Source organism: Tasmannia lanceolata, unplaced genomic scaffold (assembly GCF_043159265.1).
Source record: "Tasmannia lanceolata isolate RefF3 unplaced genomic scaffold, GAP_Taslan_0.1 ptg000008l, whole genome shotgun sequence".
Taxonomy (NCBI): domain Eukaryota; kingdom Viridiplantae; phylum Streptophyta; class Magnoliopsida; order Canellales; family Winteraceae; genus Tasmannia; species Tasmannia lanceolata.
The window spans coordinates 19,007,121-19,020,902 of record NW_027518685.1 but is presented as its reverse complement, the minus strand read 5'-3'; the positions used below and the strand labels follow the sequence as shown (position 1 = coordinate 19,020,902).

The following is a 13,782-nucleotide window of genomic DNA, read 5'->3' as shown; positions in this document are numbered from 1 at the left end:
TACATGGTATCAAAGCAGGCTTGATCAAGGTCTATGGACAATGTTGGTCCAACAGAGGTACTTCCACTTCCTTACAATTCTATCTATGTTTCCTTTCTTAATTCCTTACAGTTCTATCTATGTTTCCAATCCTCTTCCTTCCTCATCAACCCAAGTTTCCTTAGTATCCCTCATCTTGATCATATTTTCTTTACCATATCAATGTTTGATCATCTCAAAACCCTAATTCAATTCTTCGCATATCCCAAATCAAGAAAATCAACCTTTGCACACCCCAAGCCCTAAACCCAAACTTTCAAACACTCCAAATCCAAAACCCAGCTGATTTGTGAGAGAAAGATTTGATGCAAGCAAATGGAGAAGAGAACGAAGGTGCAGAAGAGAGAATGCGTGGAAAAATGAGAGAGTTTAGAGAGCCTAACTCCCAAATCCCACTTAAATTAATATGAACAGCAATCTTTGAACACCCAAAAAACCTTCGAACATCTCAAAACCCATCTCTTATTTTTTAATATATGCAAAACTCATTACCAACCCTTCGATCAACCCAAAACCCAACCTCAACCCTTTGAAACATTAAAACCAAAATCCTAACTTGTGATCACCCAAATACCCAATCCCTACCTCTCGATCATCTCCAACATTCCAACCCTTCCAACCTTCTTCACCCCCTCGAACAATGTAATTCCTTCCCATTCCCATTCGATCAACCAAATCTGTTTCTGGGATCATCATAGACTGGCCATTGCCATTGCTGAATGTGTAAAGAAGGCAGAAGGTGACTCTGCCATTAGAAAAGAAGAGGCTTGTTATTGGAAAGACACGTGAATACGAGGGCTAGATAGTCAAGGACCAACTACTGATTAAAAAATGATCAACTCTACTCTCATTTATGAGGTTCTTGCTCAGGTTATAGATATATCTACCTCTCAAGTTTCATAGACAGCTTCATGATTCTTATTCTCAACAGCCCGAAAATTGAATCATTGCACTCCAGATAGCGATTCAAAACTGTCAAAAAGGAAATCTATCTATCCCAAAGTTTCTTAACAAACTCAAGAGTCTACTTGATCAGTATGCTGAAATACAACCACTTCCAGATGAAAAGGACAAGGTTCGTTCACTCTTACTGGTTGGAAGATGAGCACTGATGTTCAATACCCCCATTTTCACACTCAACATTCCCCACATTTTCTAAACAGTGCAAACCCTGACTAGAGACCAAAGAGTTTTCAAGCCCAGAACCAAAATGAACATTTAAACATGACTTTTCTCCTTTTCATTATCCTTCGTAATTTCCACTATGCCCTAGTGTCACACCCCTAAACTCGATGCCATAGTCTTTGGCTTATGGTGGCACCTTGCACCCTTGCCAATAGCCAAGTGGGCCTTGGGAGTTAGCCCAAGAAGCAATCAAGGTGGGAGAATGACCATGGCATTAGACCATGGCAAGGAAAGTCCAAGTGTGGAAGAGCTGGGCAACAAGGCACAGCAAAGACCTTGGCAACACAACACAAGTGTGCAAGGAAGCACACAAGTATTGGTGGCAGCGGCACCAAGCAAAGGCCATGGGCTGGGCTGGGCTGGGCATGGCAAAGAGGGCTGGTGCACAAGGCAATGCGCAATGGCCAACATGTTTGGGCATTGGCGCCAAGTGATAGCATTGGTGGGCTAACAATAGGCCAATCACGCGGGACACACAGGCCAGCAAGGCGTGGCCCACAGAACTCTAGCAGGCAGTTGGGGTGGTTGGGCGCATGGTAACAGGCCTAAGGGCGTGGCAAACAGCAGCACAAGGCATATTGTTGGGGGGTTGGTGCAGTTATGGGCGTGGCAGCAAGACATTTGGCCAAGAGAGTGCTGAACATCATGGTTTGGTGCAAACAAGCCTAAGGGCGTGGCAAACAGCAGCACAAGGCATATTGTTGGGCGGTTGGTGCAGTTATGGGCGTGGCAGTAAGGCATTTGGTCAAGAGAGTGCTGCACACATGGATTTAAATTTCGGTTTCGGTTTTGGCCAAGGGTGAAACCAAAATATCGGCTGAAATGCGGTTATTAAAAAATCATTATTTTATTAATTCCCAAATTTTGGCCGAAATTACCAAAATTTAGGAATAATAATATTTTTTTTTTAAAAATCAAATTTTCGAACCGAAATTTGGAATTTCGTGATATTTCGGAATTCGTCCAAATTTCTGACCCAACCGAAATCTGAAATTTCGGATTTCGGATGAAATTTAAAACCATGGCTGCATATCATGGTTTCTCCACATGAGAGGTTGTAGGCTGTAACTAACTGATGCACTTATGTAAATGGCCCTATGGGCAGTTGTAGCTGTGGCCAATGGGCTTGTAGGCAGTTCGTATATGGGCCAATGGCCTTGGGGTGGTTGCCCAAATTGGCCTATATGTGGGAAAACGCCCCATGCACCTAATGGGCATGAGTGTGTTTTTGAAAGCTTCCTTGTAAAGCTTTGGCCTAGAGTGGGACGTTAAAATGCTTGTGTCCCTTGTTGCCTTGTATTGCTTGTGTTTGCTTGTGTGCTTTTCCCTTTTGTTGAGAGAGCCTCGAGGGTCGGACTAGCTGTCTATGTTGGGAAGACTTAGGCCATCATGGGTTGCCTTTAAATAGGAGCAAAACGGGGACATCAAGGGAATAGAACAAGGGGGATTCTTTTGATTTTTTAATTTCCAAGGGATTTAATTTATTGTACCTTATGTAATCAAAGTGGCTGTTCAATTTCATAAAATAATCCCTTTCAAGGGGAATTTTAATTTTTTTTTTGTTAGGTAAGCTGGGATCAAGTATATGACCTTGGATAGGAGAGAATGGAAGAAAATGATCCATGTACATGAACCCAACTAGTGTCAGGATTAGACTTAGTCAATTTGAGACGGGTAGATTCTTTCATGTTCATCATGAAAATTTTCTAAAGGATTAATTAGCCGACCCCAACTGGTTTGGGACATAGGCTTAGTTGAGTTGAGTTGAATTGAGGTAAGCTGGGATCGAACCTGCGACCTCAAGGTTTAGAAACAAAGCCTCAACCATTGAGCTATAGGCCCAACCCCAAATTTTTATAATATATACACACACACACACACACACACACACACACACAGAGGAAATGGTTTGTGTGCAGCTGCACAGATGAGTTATCTGTGCATGGCTCACAAACCATAGGGGGGGCCACATTTTTGGGGGGACCCAAAGCATTCATTTGGAAGGTCCTTCCATGGATAGGGTGTGTACCAAAAATCAGCCCTATAGGATCATCCTAATCCAATCAAAGGTGGAGGGGAAAATGGGCAGACACTGTTTCTGCCCATTTTTTCCCTCCACAAATGGCAGGGTTAGGATGATCTTATAGGGCTGATTTTTGGTACACACCCTATCCATGGAAGGGCCTTCCAAATGAATGCTTTGGATCCCCCCAAAAATGTGCGCCCCCCCCCCCTATGGTTTATGAGCCATGCACAGATAAGCTTATCTGTGCAGCTGCAAACAAACCATTCCTCATATATATAATAATAATAATAATAAATTTTCAATTTATATCCTTTCTTGCCTTGTGAATGTATGTAGTATACTAATAAATTCATGTGTACAGCACTTCCCATAACTTTAAGTACAGAAAATAATAAGCTCTCACATTATGGTGGTGTTTTTATAAAATGATAATAGGCTCCCTAACTCATACTTGAAATGTTTCAGTTCTGTTGATGAACAGGCTTAAGTTAGTTAAATGTACATAGAAGCCAATTACATACCTCTATAGATAGAGCAAAAATAAGCTCTCACATTATGTACAGAAAATAATAACTACAACTAGAAAGAAAAAAAAATGATGAGGGAAGAGGATGACTTACAACGTGGAGAACCACGATTGCAAGGGAAGTCCCTCTGAAGACAATTCAATCCTTGAAGAATACTGAATAAACAAAAATAATGTCTTGAGAACCAACTTTAATAAAAGCTACTTATCAAAGATTCAATACAACATGGATATCACCAAGTCGGAGAAAGGTGGTATCCTTCTCGCCCAATTATACTATTTCTTAGGCATGCTTTCATTTTTGATAGGCAAAGATAAAGTAATTCACGGCATTAATAATCACCTGCTGTTGGAACTATCAATTATGAAGTTGTTGACTACCAAGTTCCTGCACAGAACACAACGCAGGGAGCTCATAATCAATTTCGTGGATATTTTTGAAGAAGTGTGGAATATAGGTGCCTAATAGAACAAAGCAGCTTCAGTGTGATTATTACGAGAAACCAAGATTTAAATTTCGGCCAAAACACCAAGATTTCGGATTCCAGTTGGGACCGAAACCAAAATCCCTTGAAACCTAATTTTGGCCATAATCCTAAATTTCAGCCGAAATTTCGGAAAAATGAGTTTTTTTCCAGAAATTTACTATTTTTCCGAAATTTCGGCATATTAATGTAATTTCTTTTTTTCCCGAATTTCGGCCAAGGCCGAAACCGAAATTTAAAACCTTGCGAGAAACACCCAGATTCCAGAGCCAATGGATAGAAATACTAAAGCGTGGTGGCCATGTCATGATTATAACTGCTTGAATCTGATTCAAACCATGTCAACATAACAGAAGAAGAGACAAAGCGGGGTGCTATTCAAACCGATGGAGAAGTTATATCGGAAACATATAATGCTATCCAGTGTTACATTGAAACTAGAAAAAAAAAAAAAAAGGTTAAGGAAATGAGCTCTCTGCGTGTTCCACCTACAGTTGAAAACCTTGTTGGGTAACCCAAGAGGGAAAGCTTCCTGATAATTGATTGTATGACAAATCTCTGTGCACACAACATATAACAGAAAGTCAATATACCTTGCATGAAAATATGATCAATGGTCATACTGAGTCTAAAAAAAATGATTCTAGGTAGCCTTTGCGAGGTAGGAGGTATGGATGCAGTCAGTTAACAGATAATATATGGTACTTTATAGATAAAGGACAACAAATTATATTATGAACTTTCACGAAAAAGAATGGATGGATGGATGGATACATTGATTTACTCCATAAAATTAATGACATATCACAAATGAAACAATGGAGGGGAGCCCAGTTAAGGAAAAGAGAGAAAATATAATTGGGATTATCGACTTAATACAGAAAAATTAGATGAACATACATATTGAGAAGTGTTGCACGTTTTTCCAAAGGCAGGGAACCATTTAAATTATTATTTCCAAGAAACCTGCTCATTGACATGATCAAAGGCAAAAGAAACACATAGATCAAATAATATTTAGTAGAGCATGTTAGAAGCTTCACTAAACAAATGACCAAGGCCAGTTATAGATTCTTACAGGTAAACAAGCGAACTCAAATTGAAGAGAGAGCTAGGAATTTGTCCAGTTAAATTGTTGAAGCTCAGATCCCTACAAAACTAAACAACTTACGGCGACAGAAAAAGAAAAAGTTGAAGTAAGACATTCTAATGTTAGATAATAATGCCTTTCTTCAGTGAAGATTAGTATGAAAGTAGCCAAAGGAAATCCAGATACCACTAAGGCAGATTATATGGACTGAGAATACATAAGAAGTTCTTATTCAAACATAAATACTATGCACGAATCACATACAAGGTCTAAAATTTCAGTGTCGAACAAAGCCGAACCGAAATTTGGGCCGAAAATCAGTTAAATTTTTTTTTTCAAACTTATGCCGAAATTTTGGAAAAAAGTAAATTTCAACCAAAATTACCAAAATTGCCGAAGGTAGTTTCGGATTTCGGTCGAAATTTAAAACCATGATCACATATAAGAAATAAACTTACAGCTGCAGCAAAGATTGGTATTCTCCAATGCTGGAAGGAATGGTACCGGAAATCATGTTGTTTCTCAAGATTCTGAAGAAAACAAGAGAGCACTTTGTGCATGTTATTGTGATTTTCAGACGCATGTAGACAAACAGAAGGAATTTTCAAATCAGTATCAGAACGCAGATCCAGATCATGTGATCTTACAAGATACTCAAAGACTTCATTTCCCGAATAAAATCCAATGATGAGCTCCCATTGGCTATGTCACTTATTCGCCTACATATTATACAGTATAGTCAAAGAAATGTATAGTGAAAAGTGAAAACACAGAAGAAAAAGTGAAGATATCATAAACACTTACAAATCAGTCATTGAGGTCAAATTAGAAAAACTCGAAGGTATCGAGCCCTCAAAAGAATTTCCTTGAAGCCTCCTACATGAGAATTTGCATAATTTTGCATAATTAGAAGCCTTTAAAAGATTCTTTGATGCTGTATCAAGTACTTTCATAGTCCTGGCCGTATGCAACGGTAAGAAACCGACTTTAACTAGACAAAAAGAAGCATCTATAACTGAAATCATATACACAGATCTCTATATGAAGGACATAACTGGATACTGAGTTTTAACATCTAGAGCAAGAAAGAAGATAAAAACTCCGTGGGATGAGTGGAAAACTCTCATAACTGACTTACAAAGAAGTCACATTCCAATTCCCAATAAATTCAGGTATATTGCCTGTGAACTGATTGTCTGATGCCCACCTGAAACCGAATGAGATTATTCATGGTAAACAAGCATGATTTTTCTTCATACGTATAAAGAACCAACATGAAAATTTAATCTTATTGAGACGAGTTATGAGCTTTTACACAGTATGCAACTTCTGTAGGGCAGCAAATGTTGAAGGAATCTCACCACTCACTCCAGAACTGTCAATGTATCTGTCAATGTGAACATAGCTCATGAATCCAAGTATATGATTTCCTCCCATTTCTATCCTCATGAATTTTTCATGTTCTTCTGAACTTTAAAGATTTAGAAAGATAACGTAGAGTCACCACCAATGTAGGTAGTGGTAGTTGGTGACACTAAAAAAGACAAAAAATAACCGGAGATATAACAAAAAATTTTCACATATAGAAAACTAGAACTATCATGTCATTAACTATTCTTGTTCCATCATGATATTTTATATACTAATGATCACAGATATATAGAAACAGACAGATGCAGTCAAGCTATCATTCAAAAAAAGAAAAGATGCATACAATCATTTCAAGAAACATGTATTTAAATACTTAATAATCGATTCTCAGATACATTTGTGTGGGCAGCTGTTGTAGAAACTCCTTCACATATACATTATGCATCACCCACTACTTGAGAAAATTCTTGTGAAACAGATGGGACGCACTTTAAAGCTGTTTATATGTTTTCTACACTATGCTGTATCACATAAAGGAATTGTTGTCCAATATAATGTATGTGATGTAAAGTCGGTCTTTATTTTGGTCGAACACATGGCCTCAAGAAAGGATCCGCACATCGGTTTGGGTCTGTGCTTCAGTCCTCGCTAAGGTGATAGTACTTCGTGTATGTGTATCAATGTCCATTGAAATATTATAAAAAACATATAAGTTTTATGGCAAGTCCGTAGAAACAATGAAAATTTACGATGGAACTTCGGAAAATGCTAGTATAAGCACAAATACACACTTAGAAACTATCACATAAGTAAGACAATCATTCATAATGGTTTAACAAGATCAAACACTTAGTAACATACAAGATCAAACACTTAGTAACATGCACCATAAGGTTCATTCCAAACATAGATACTTCACATGTTTTGAAAGCTGATGATAATACCATTTCATTTTCTTTTCATGTTACACACTTATTAATGGAATGACCATTTAATATTTCCTAAATACATGAGTTTTTTGTTTGTGGGTTCATGCAATGAATCAAACTTCAAACTCTGGTCCGAACTTACATCAGACTTCGACCCCCACAGAAGTGGATATGTGTTGGCTGGAATCGACACATTTCCTCTTTAGAAAAAATAATGAGATATCCTTTTTTGTCACTATAGAACTTTTTCGTATCCTTTATTCTCACCAACTTTTTAATTGTTCCAAATTGAGCCAACATGCAAAAGTGCATAACCTTTATGACATTACGTCAAAGTAGATAGCCTTTTATTTCATTTCCCTTCAAATGTATTTAATTCGGAATTTATGGTCTACCCATAAAAAAATCGAGTGACAAATGAAAATTTTCTAACAAATTTCATAGCATTTACTCAAGAAGGCAGTAGCAGAAAGAAAAAAAACTAAACTTACAATTGTTCTAGATTGGTCAAATTCCCAAGCTGATCAGGGAAAGGACCAGAGAAGTTATTTGAGCCCAATCCCCTGCGCAAGAATGCAAATATGTTAAGTTATACATTTTGAGACCCATAATATAATTTTTAGCATGTAGTTAATCAAAATAGTCTCATCTTGCTTGTGGGGCTTGTTGGGGGCCCACCAAATGAAATATTATGATCACCACTCATAGGTGCCCCATGTATGGTGGATCATCGATTGAAAAAATAAATAGGCAGAGCATTCCTTTTAAAGTAATAATGATAATGATAATGATAAATAATCATGATAAATACTTTAAGGTTATAGTGGTCATTAAATTTTAATGTAAACATACATGACAATTTTATAATTATTATGATTGGTTTGGTTGGCACATGCGGGAACCACCACCTGCACTTGACAGTTTACAAGTAGTGGTCCCCACATTTGACAAGTGTATCAGAGATTGGATGATTTTTATAATTGATTACACTAAAACATGTATGTTCGGTGCATTCTTGATCTTAGCATACTTAAAAAAGTGAAACAAATTAGTAAGGATAACTTACAAACTAATTAGATTTCGAAGGTTTCCGAGCTCCATTGGGATGGCTCCTGTCAACGCATTGATACCAAGGCTCCTAATAAGATACAAATAATTGTAAGGGCGAAAACATAATAAAGTATAACAACAAAAAAGGGAATAATAGCAGAGGGATCAGATGGATACAATATGCATTGATATTTTGTGCAGTCGATACAGAAAACAGCAACAATAGAAGAACTATTATGTGTATAAACTGTACACCACTATTAGGTGCATACTCAATCATCATGGAAATAAATAGTAGATAGCCTCAAGATGGTACCAAGGTTTTAAATTTCAGTTTCAGTTTCGGTCGCCATGGGAACGGAAACGTTTCAGTTTCATTTGGAAATTTCAGTGTAAATCCTGTAAAATCACAGAAATGTAAAAAATATATAGAAATGATAGAATTTTAAGATGAAACTTTGGGAAATATTAGAAAAGGCACAAATACGTACTTAGAAACCATCCAATAAGCAAGATATCTGTCCATAATGGCTTAATAATATCGAACACATAGTGACAAAATGAGATCCACTAATGCATGACATTTCACATGCAATCACAATTCATATGTAAAATCATTGATAATTTAGTGCATACCACATCTCACATGCAAATCATAAGAAAACAATTATGTAATACATACCGATATAATATACCACTAATGCAATTACGATTTTGGTTTCAGTATGTGTTTCAGTTTCGGGATCGTCTCAGTGGAGATGGAAACGAAAAGTCCAAAGACATTTGGAAGCGAGCTGAAACCTTATATTCAGGAGTAAATAACTTGACTGGGATGCGTGATATGTACTCTGAATTCCTGAATTTGAAGCGTGTAGACAAGTCAGTTTCTGAATTCTACTCACAGGATGTGACTTTATGCGAGCAGCTTGATATGTACTTGACATTCACTACTGATGTCACTGTCTTGGCCAAGCATCAGCATGATTTGATTGTTATTCAGTTTCTGGATGCTTTGGGGCCAAAGTTCCTACACATGAGCAGATTGGTTTAGGATCTCTTCCCTCCTCTCTTTTTTTTAAAATTTTAGGGTCTCTTCCTTCCCTAAATGAGGTGTTTTCTCGAGTAGAGAGTCTATGAGAGTTGAGGGTTCAAGTGAGCCTTATGTTGAGCGCTCAGTTGGGTTGTGAACGTAGTGGTCGATCTGCCCGTAGTAGAGGTCGTCGTGGTCGTGGAGATGACTGTGATTCAAGGGGAGGCCGTGGTACTGGTGGTCGTGGAACCCGCTTTTGCACTCGTTGTTGTATGGATCATCACTCTGTCGACTATTGATATGATCTGCATCCGAAGTTACGGCCTTCTCGGTATGCCAATCATGCTTCAGTTGCTGCCTCTGAGAGCTCAGTACCACCGTCATCTGGAGAGGCTGAGCCAGGCGATTCTCTAGTGATCTCTCGTGCCGAGTATGATGAGTTTTTTAGGTCCAAGGACAAAGACAAGCAGTCAACTGCCACTTCAACACAACAAGGTAGCACTAGCACTTTCTCTTGTTTCCTAATTGCTTCTGGGTCATGGCTTATTGATTCAGGAGCATCCAATCATATGATCAGTAAAGCCAACATACTTTCTTCCTTTCAATTATAGTCTTCATCGAGTCATAGTGTTATCTTTGGCTAATGGGACTACATCTCCTATCTCAGGAGTAGGTGTAGCTTCCCCCCATTCAGGTCTTTCATTATCATCTGTCCATTGTGTACCCAAATTTTCTTTTAATTTAATTTATATTATTCAGTTAATTTAACATCTGAATTGTTTTGTTTATTTCTTTCCTTCTTATTTGTTTTTCGGGATGTGAAGACTAGGACGAAGATTAGTTCGGGTCGTGAGGTGGATGGTGTTTACTAGCTCGATCAAACAAGGGAAAGTGCAGGCTTACGAAGCTATGTTAATTCTTTTCAGTGGCATTACCGTTTGGGCTTCCCTTCAGTTAAGAAGCTTTGGAAGTCGATCTAAGTGTCAAGTCCAGTTAGTTCGTTTCAATGTGAGTCCTGTGAACCAAGAAAACACCATAGGGTGTCCTTTCCCTCCAGGGTAGATAGTCGACTCTCTCGTCATTTTCAGCTATTCCATTCTAATGTATGGGGTCCTTGTCGAACTCCATCTTTGTTTGTTTTTAAGTACTTTATTATCTTTGTTGATGATTATTCAAGAATGACACGGTTGTTTTTAATAAAAGATCGTTCAGAAGTTTTCTCTGCATTTTGTGCTTTTTATTATTAGATTTGCAATCAATATTAGTGTTCAATTAGATGTTTAAGTACTGATAATGCCAGGGAATACTTTTCTACTTGTGATGGGTTCAATCCTTCTTGGAGTCGCATGGTATCCTTCACCAGTCCTCCTATGCTTATACATCCCAAAAAAATGGAGTGGTGAAGAGAAAACTTTGATACCTTCTTCATATGGATCGTTCTCTCATGTTTCATATGGAGGTCCCTAAAACCCATTGAGTGATGTTGTGCTCACTGCTTGCTTCCTTAGTAATTGCCTACCTTCTTCTGTGTTGGATAGTCAAACTCCATTCTCAGTGCTTCATCCTTATGGTAACCCTTTTCCTTTGATTCCACAAGTACTTGGTTGTGTGTGTTTTGTTCATAAATTATCCCCTGGTCTAGACAAGTTAGATCCTTTTTCTTTTTCTTTTTTGAATGGTTTAACAAGTTAGATCCTTGTGCAAAAAAAATTGTTTTCCTTGGGTGCTCGCGTACTGAAAAGGGGTATGAGTGCTACTGTCCCACCTTACGCAAGGTCTTTGTTTCTACTGATAGTACATTCTTTGAGATTGCCTCTTACTTTTCTGAATATGAGATTGATTTTGTTTGTGACAATGGTCTACCTCTTCCCATTCATTCCTTCTCTTTGGATGTCTCACCTTCTCAACTGCAGGTTTATACTCATGAACCTCGCAGGATTTGGCAAACTCATCAAGATGCACCTGACTCCAATTCACTTCCACCCACGCAATTGTCTTCACGGTTTGAAAGGTATTTTGTCGTTGCCAATTCTCTAATTGCTTCTCGGACTTGTTCACATACTGTCGCACATCCTATTTCTCACTCTGTTTCCTATGATCGTATTTCTCCTTCCTATCAAACCTATCTCTCTACTTGTCTTCTGTTGTGCCTCCCCAGCTTGGCGTGCCATGCCCTCTGCAGAAGCAAAGTATCAATTGGCGTGTCATGCCCTCTGCGGAAGCAAAGTATCAATCTATGCCTGCCACTTCAAGAGAAATTGTGTGCTTGTGTTGGATTCTCTATGTTTTTTTTGTATCTCTTCTTCTAAAATACCTCTTCAAAAAAGAAGAAGAATGCCATTCATATTTTTACCAATCCAATTTTATGACAACACCAAGAGTATTGAGGTCGATTGCCACTTTGTTCGTCAATTTTACTCCAGATGATTGGTTACACCTCCATACATCTAGTGCGTGCATTAATTAGTGGATATCTTCACCAAGGCCATGATTCTAACTCGGCATGACTTTTGATTTTGAAAACAGATGCTTTTATGGACCTAGTGAATCAATTTTGTGTGTGTGTGTGTGTGTGTGTGTGTGTGTGTGGGGTGTGGGTGTGTGTGTGTGCGTGTGTGTGGTGGTCGTGGTGGTGTGGGCCGCGGGGGGAGATAGCTCGCGTATGACTTACATACACAACATAATGGTGTATATAAGTTGTGGGGTTGGATTACATTGCACATGACTTATATACATGTGTGCATAGGGTATATAGATCACTTGGGTCAGATTACCATTATGCTCGATAGTTTTGTCTAGAACCCACGAGCAACTTACGTAGTTTCGTCTTATTTTAGTTATACAAAGCACAAAGTTGTGAGCCCTAACTTGAACTCTTCCTTCCAAAATAGTTAGTGTGGTCGGCTCTTCCCTATTCTTTCTTCACACTTCTCTGTCTCATCTCCCCCCCCCCAAATTCAAGAGGTCTTGACATCCAAATCCGAACTCATCTCTCTCTCATTTTTTGCATAAACATTTTCGTCATGGAATTTGATTCATGCTTATCCTTTTTCACTTTGTGCTTATTTGCCCCTAATGGATCTACATGTATTGAGATGTTTGGAAGCCGGAAAAATTGAGCATTTGTGAATTTGGATGTTGGTGTGGAAATTATGGAGGACGGATGGATTGACAAGGAAATGTGAAATAGAATATGGTAAACATTTTCCCATCTTAAGAAATTGTAGAAAATAAATAGAAAAGTGATGTGGAAGTCAGAGTGCAGATATTATTGCCCTTTATGCATGGATCCTTACATCTTACAATGACTTAGACGTATGATCTATGTATAAAAGCTTGAACTCGAATGAAAACTCACCCAAGGTAAATCCAAGTTCACTCTGGTGAGTAATGAATGATTGGCACGACTAGTTTTCATTGGCCCAAGTAGTCAAGGGATTCCTCAATTGAGTCCGTATAGCTAAGCATAAGTGAACTCGGGCAAGGTGACCCAATGATTCACTCAGTGAGTTTTTAAATAGTGGCACGACACAGTGAAAGAATTCATATAAAGGAAGAACAAAGCGGCTTGTGACAATACCATTTCCCTAGCATCATCATCATCATGTAATAATAATGTTAGAATTTTTAATAAAAGATTTGAAAAGTCAAAGATGCTTTTTCTTTTTGTTTAAAAATTTGGAGGGAAGATTCAAATTATGTTTCCCTCTCTTGTTTTAAAGCAAAAGACTTTTGCATATGTGGGGACTTGAACCCAAGACCTTGGTGAGTGTGCTTGTGGTGTGTTTTCAAAACCAAAACCGTTTTTGTCTTTTAATGGTGATTAAAAGAGAAACGTTTTTGTCTTTTAATGGTAATTAAGAGAGAAACGTTTTTGTCTTTTAATGGTGATTAAAAGAGAAACGTTTTTTGTCTTTTAATGGTGATTAAGAGAGAAACATTTTTTGTCTTTTAATGGTGATTAAAAGAGAAATGTTTTTTGTCTTTTAATGGTGATTAAGAGAGAAACGTTTTTTTGTCTTTTAATGGTGATTAAAAGAGAAACGTTTTG

The 13,782-nt window shown here is 38.0% G+C and overlaps 1 protein-coding gene across 2 annotated transcripts in view; it reads right to left on the bottom strand.

The window, feature by feature from the left end:
* Window positions 1-13,782, bottom strand: part of LOC143884672 (putative LRR receptor-like serine/threonine-protein kinase At1g56130) — a 29,829-nt gene that overhangs the window by 7,259 nt on the left and 8,788 nt on the right. The window contains exons 1-13 of one of the 2 annotated variants that reach the window (XM_077388355.1): window positions 13,090-13,281; window positions 8,718-8,789; window positions 8,143-8,214; window positions 6,667-6,738; window positions 6,490-6,558; window positions 6,156-6,227; window positions 5,999-6,070; window positions 5,810-5,881; window positions 5,340-5,411; window positions 5,162-5,227; window positions 4,754-4,819; window positions 4,120-4,164; window positions 3,871-3,932 (exon numbers count right to left, since the gene is read on the bottom strand). In XM_077388355.1, coding sequence (XP_077244470.1) covers window positions 3,871-3,932; window positions 4,120-4,164; window positions 4,754-4,819; window positions 5,162-5,227; window positions 5,340-5,411; window positions 5,810-5,881; window positions 5,999-6,070; window positions 6,156-6,227; window positions 6,490-6,558; window positions 6,667-6,738; window positions 8,143-8,214; window positions 8,718-8,752 — 775 coding nt within the window. In that variant the 5' untranslated portion in view covers window positions 8,753-8,789; window positions 13,090-13,281. Of the gene's footprint in view, window positions 1-3,870; window positions 3,933-4,119; window positions 4,165-4,753; window positions 4,820-5,161; window positions 5,228-5,339; window positions 5,412-5,809; window positions 5,882-5,998; window positions 6,071-6,155; window positions 6,228-6,489; window positions 6,559-6,666; window positions 6,739-8,142; window positions 8,215-8,717; window positions 8,790-13,089; window positions 13,282-13,782 lie in introns of those variants that run through there. The other variant, XM_077388354.1, reaches the window with a different exon arrangement.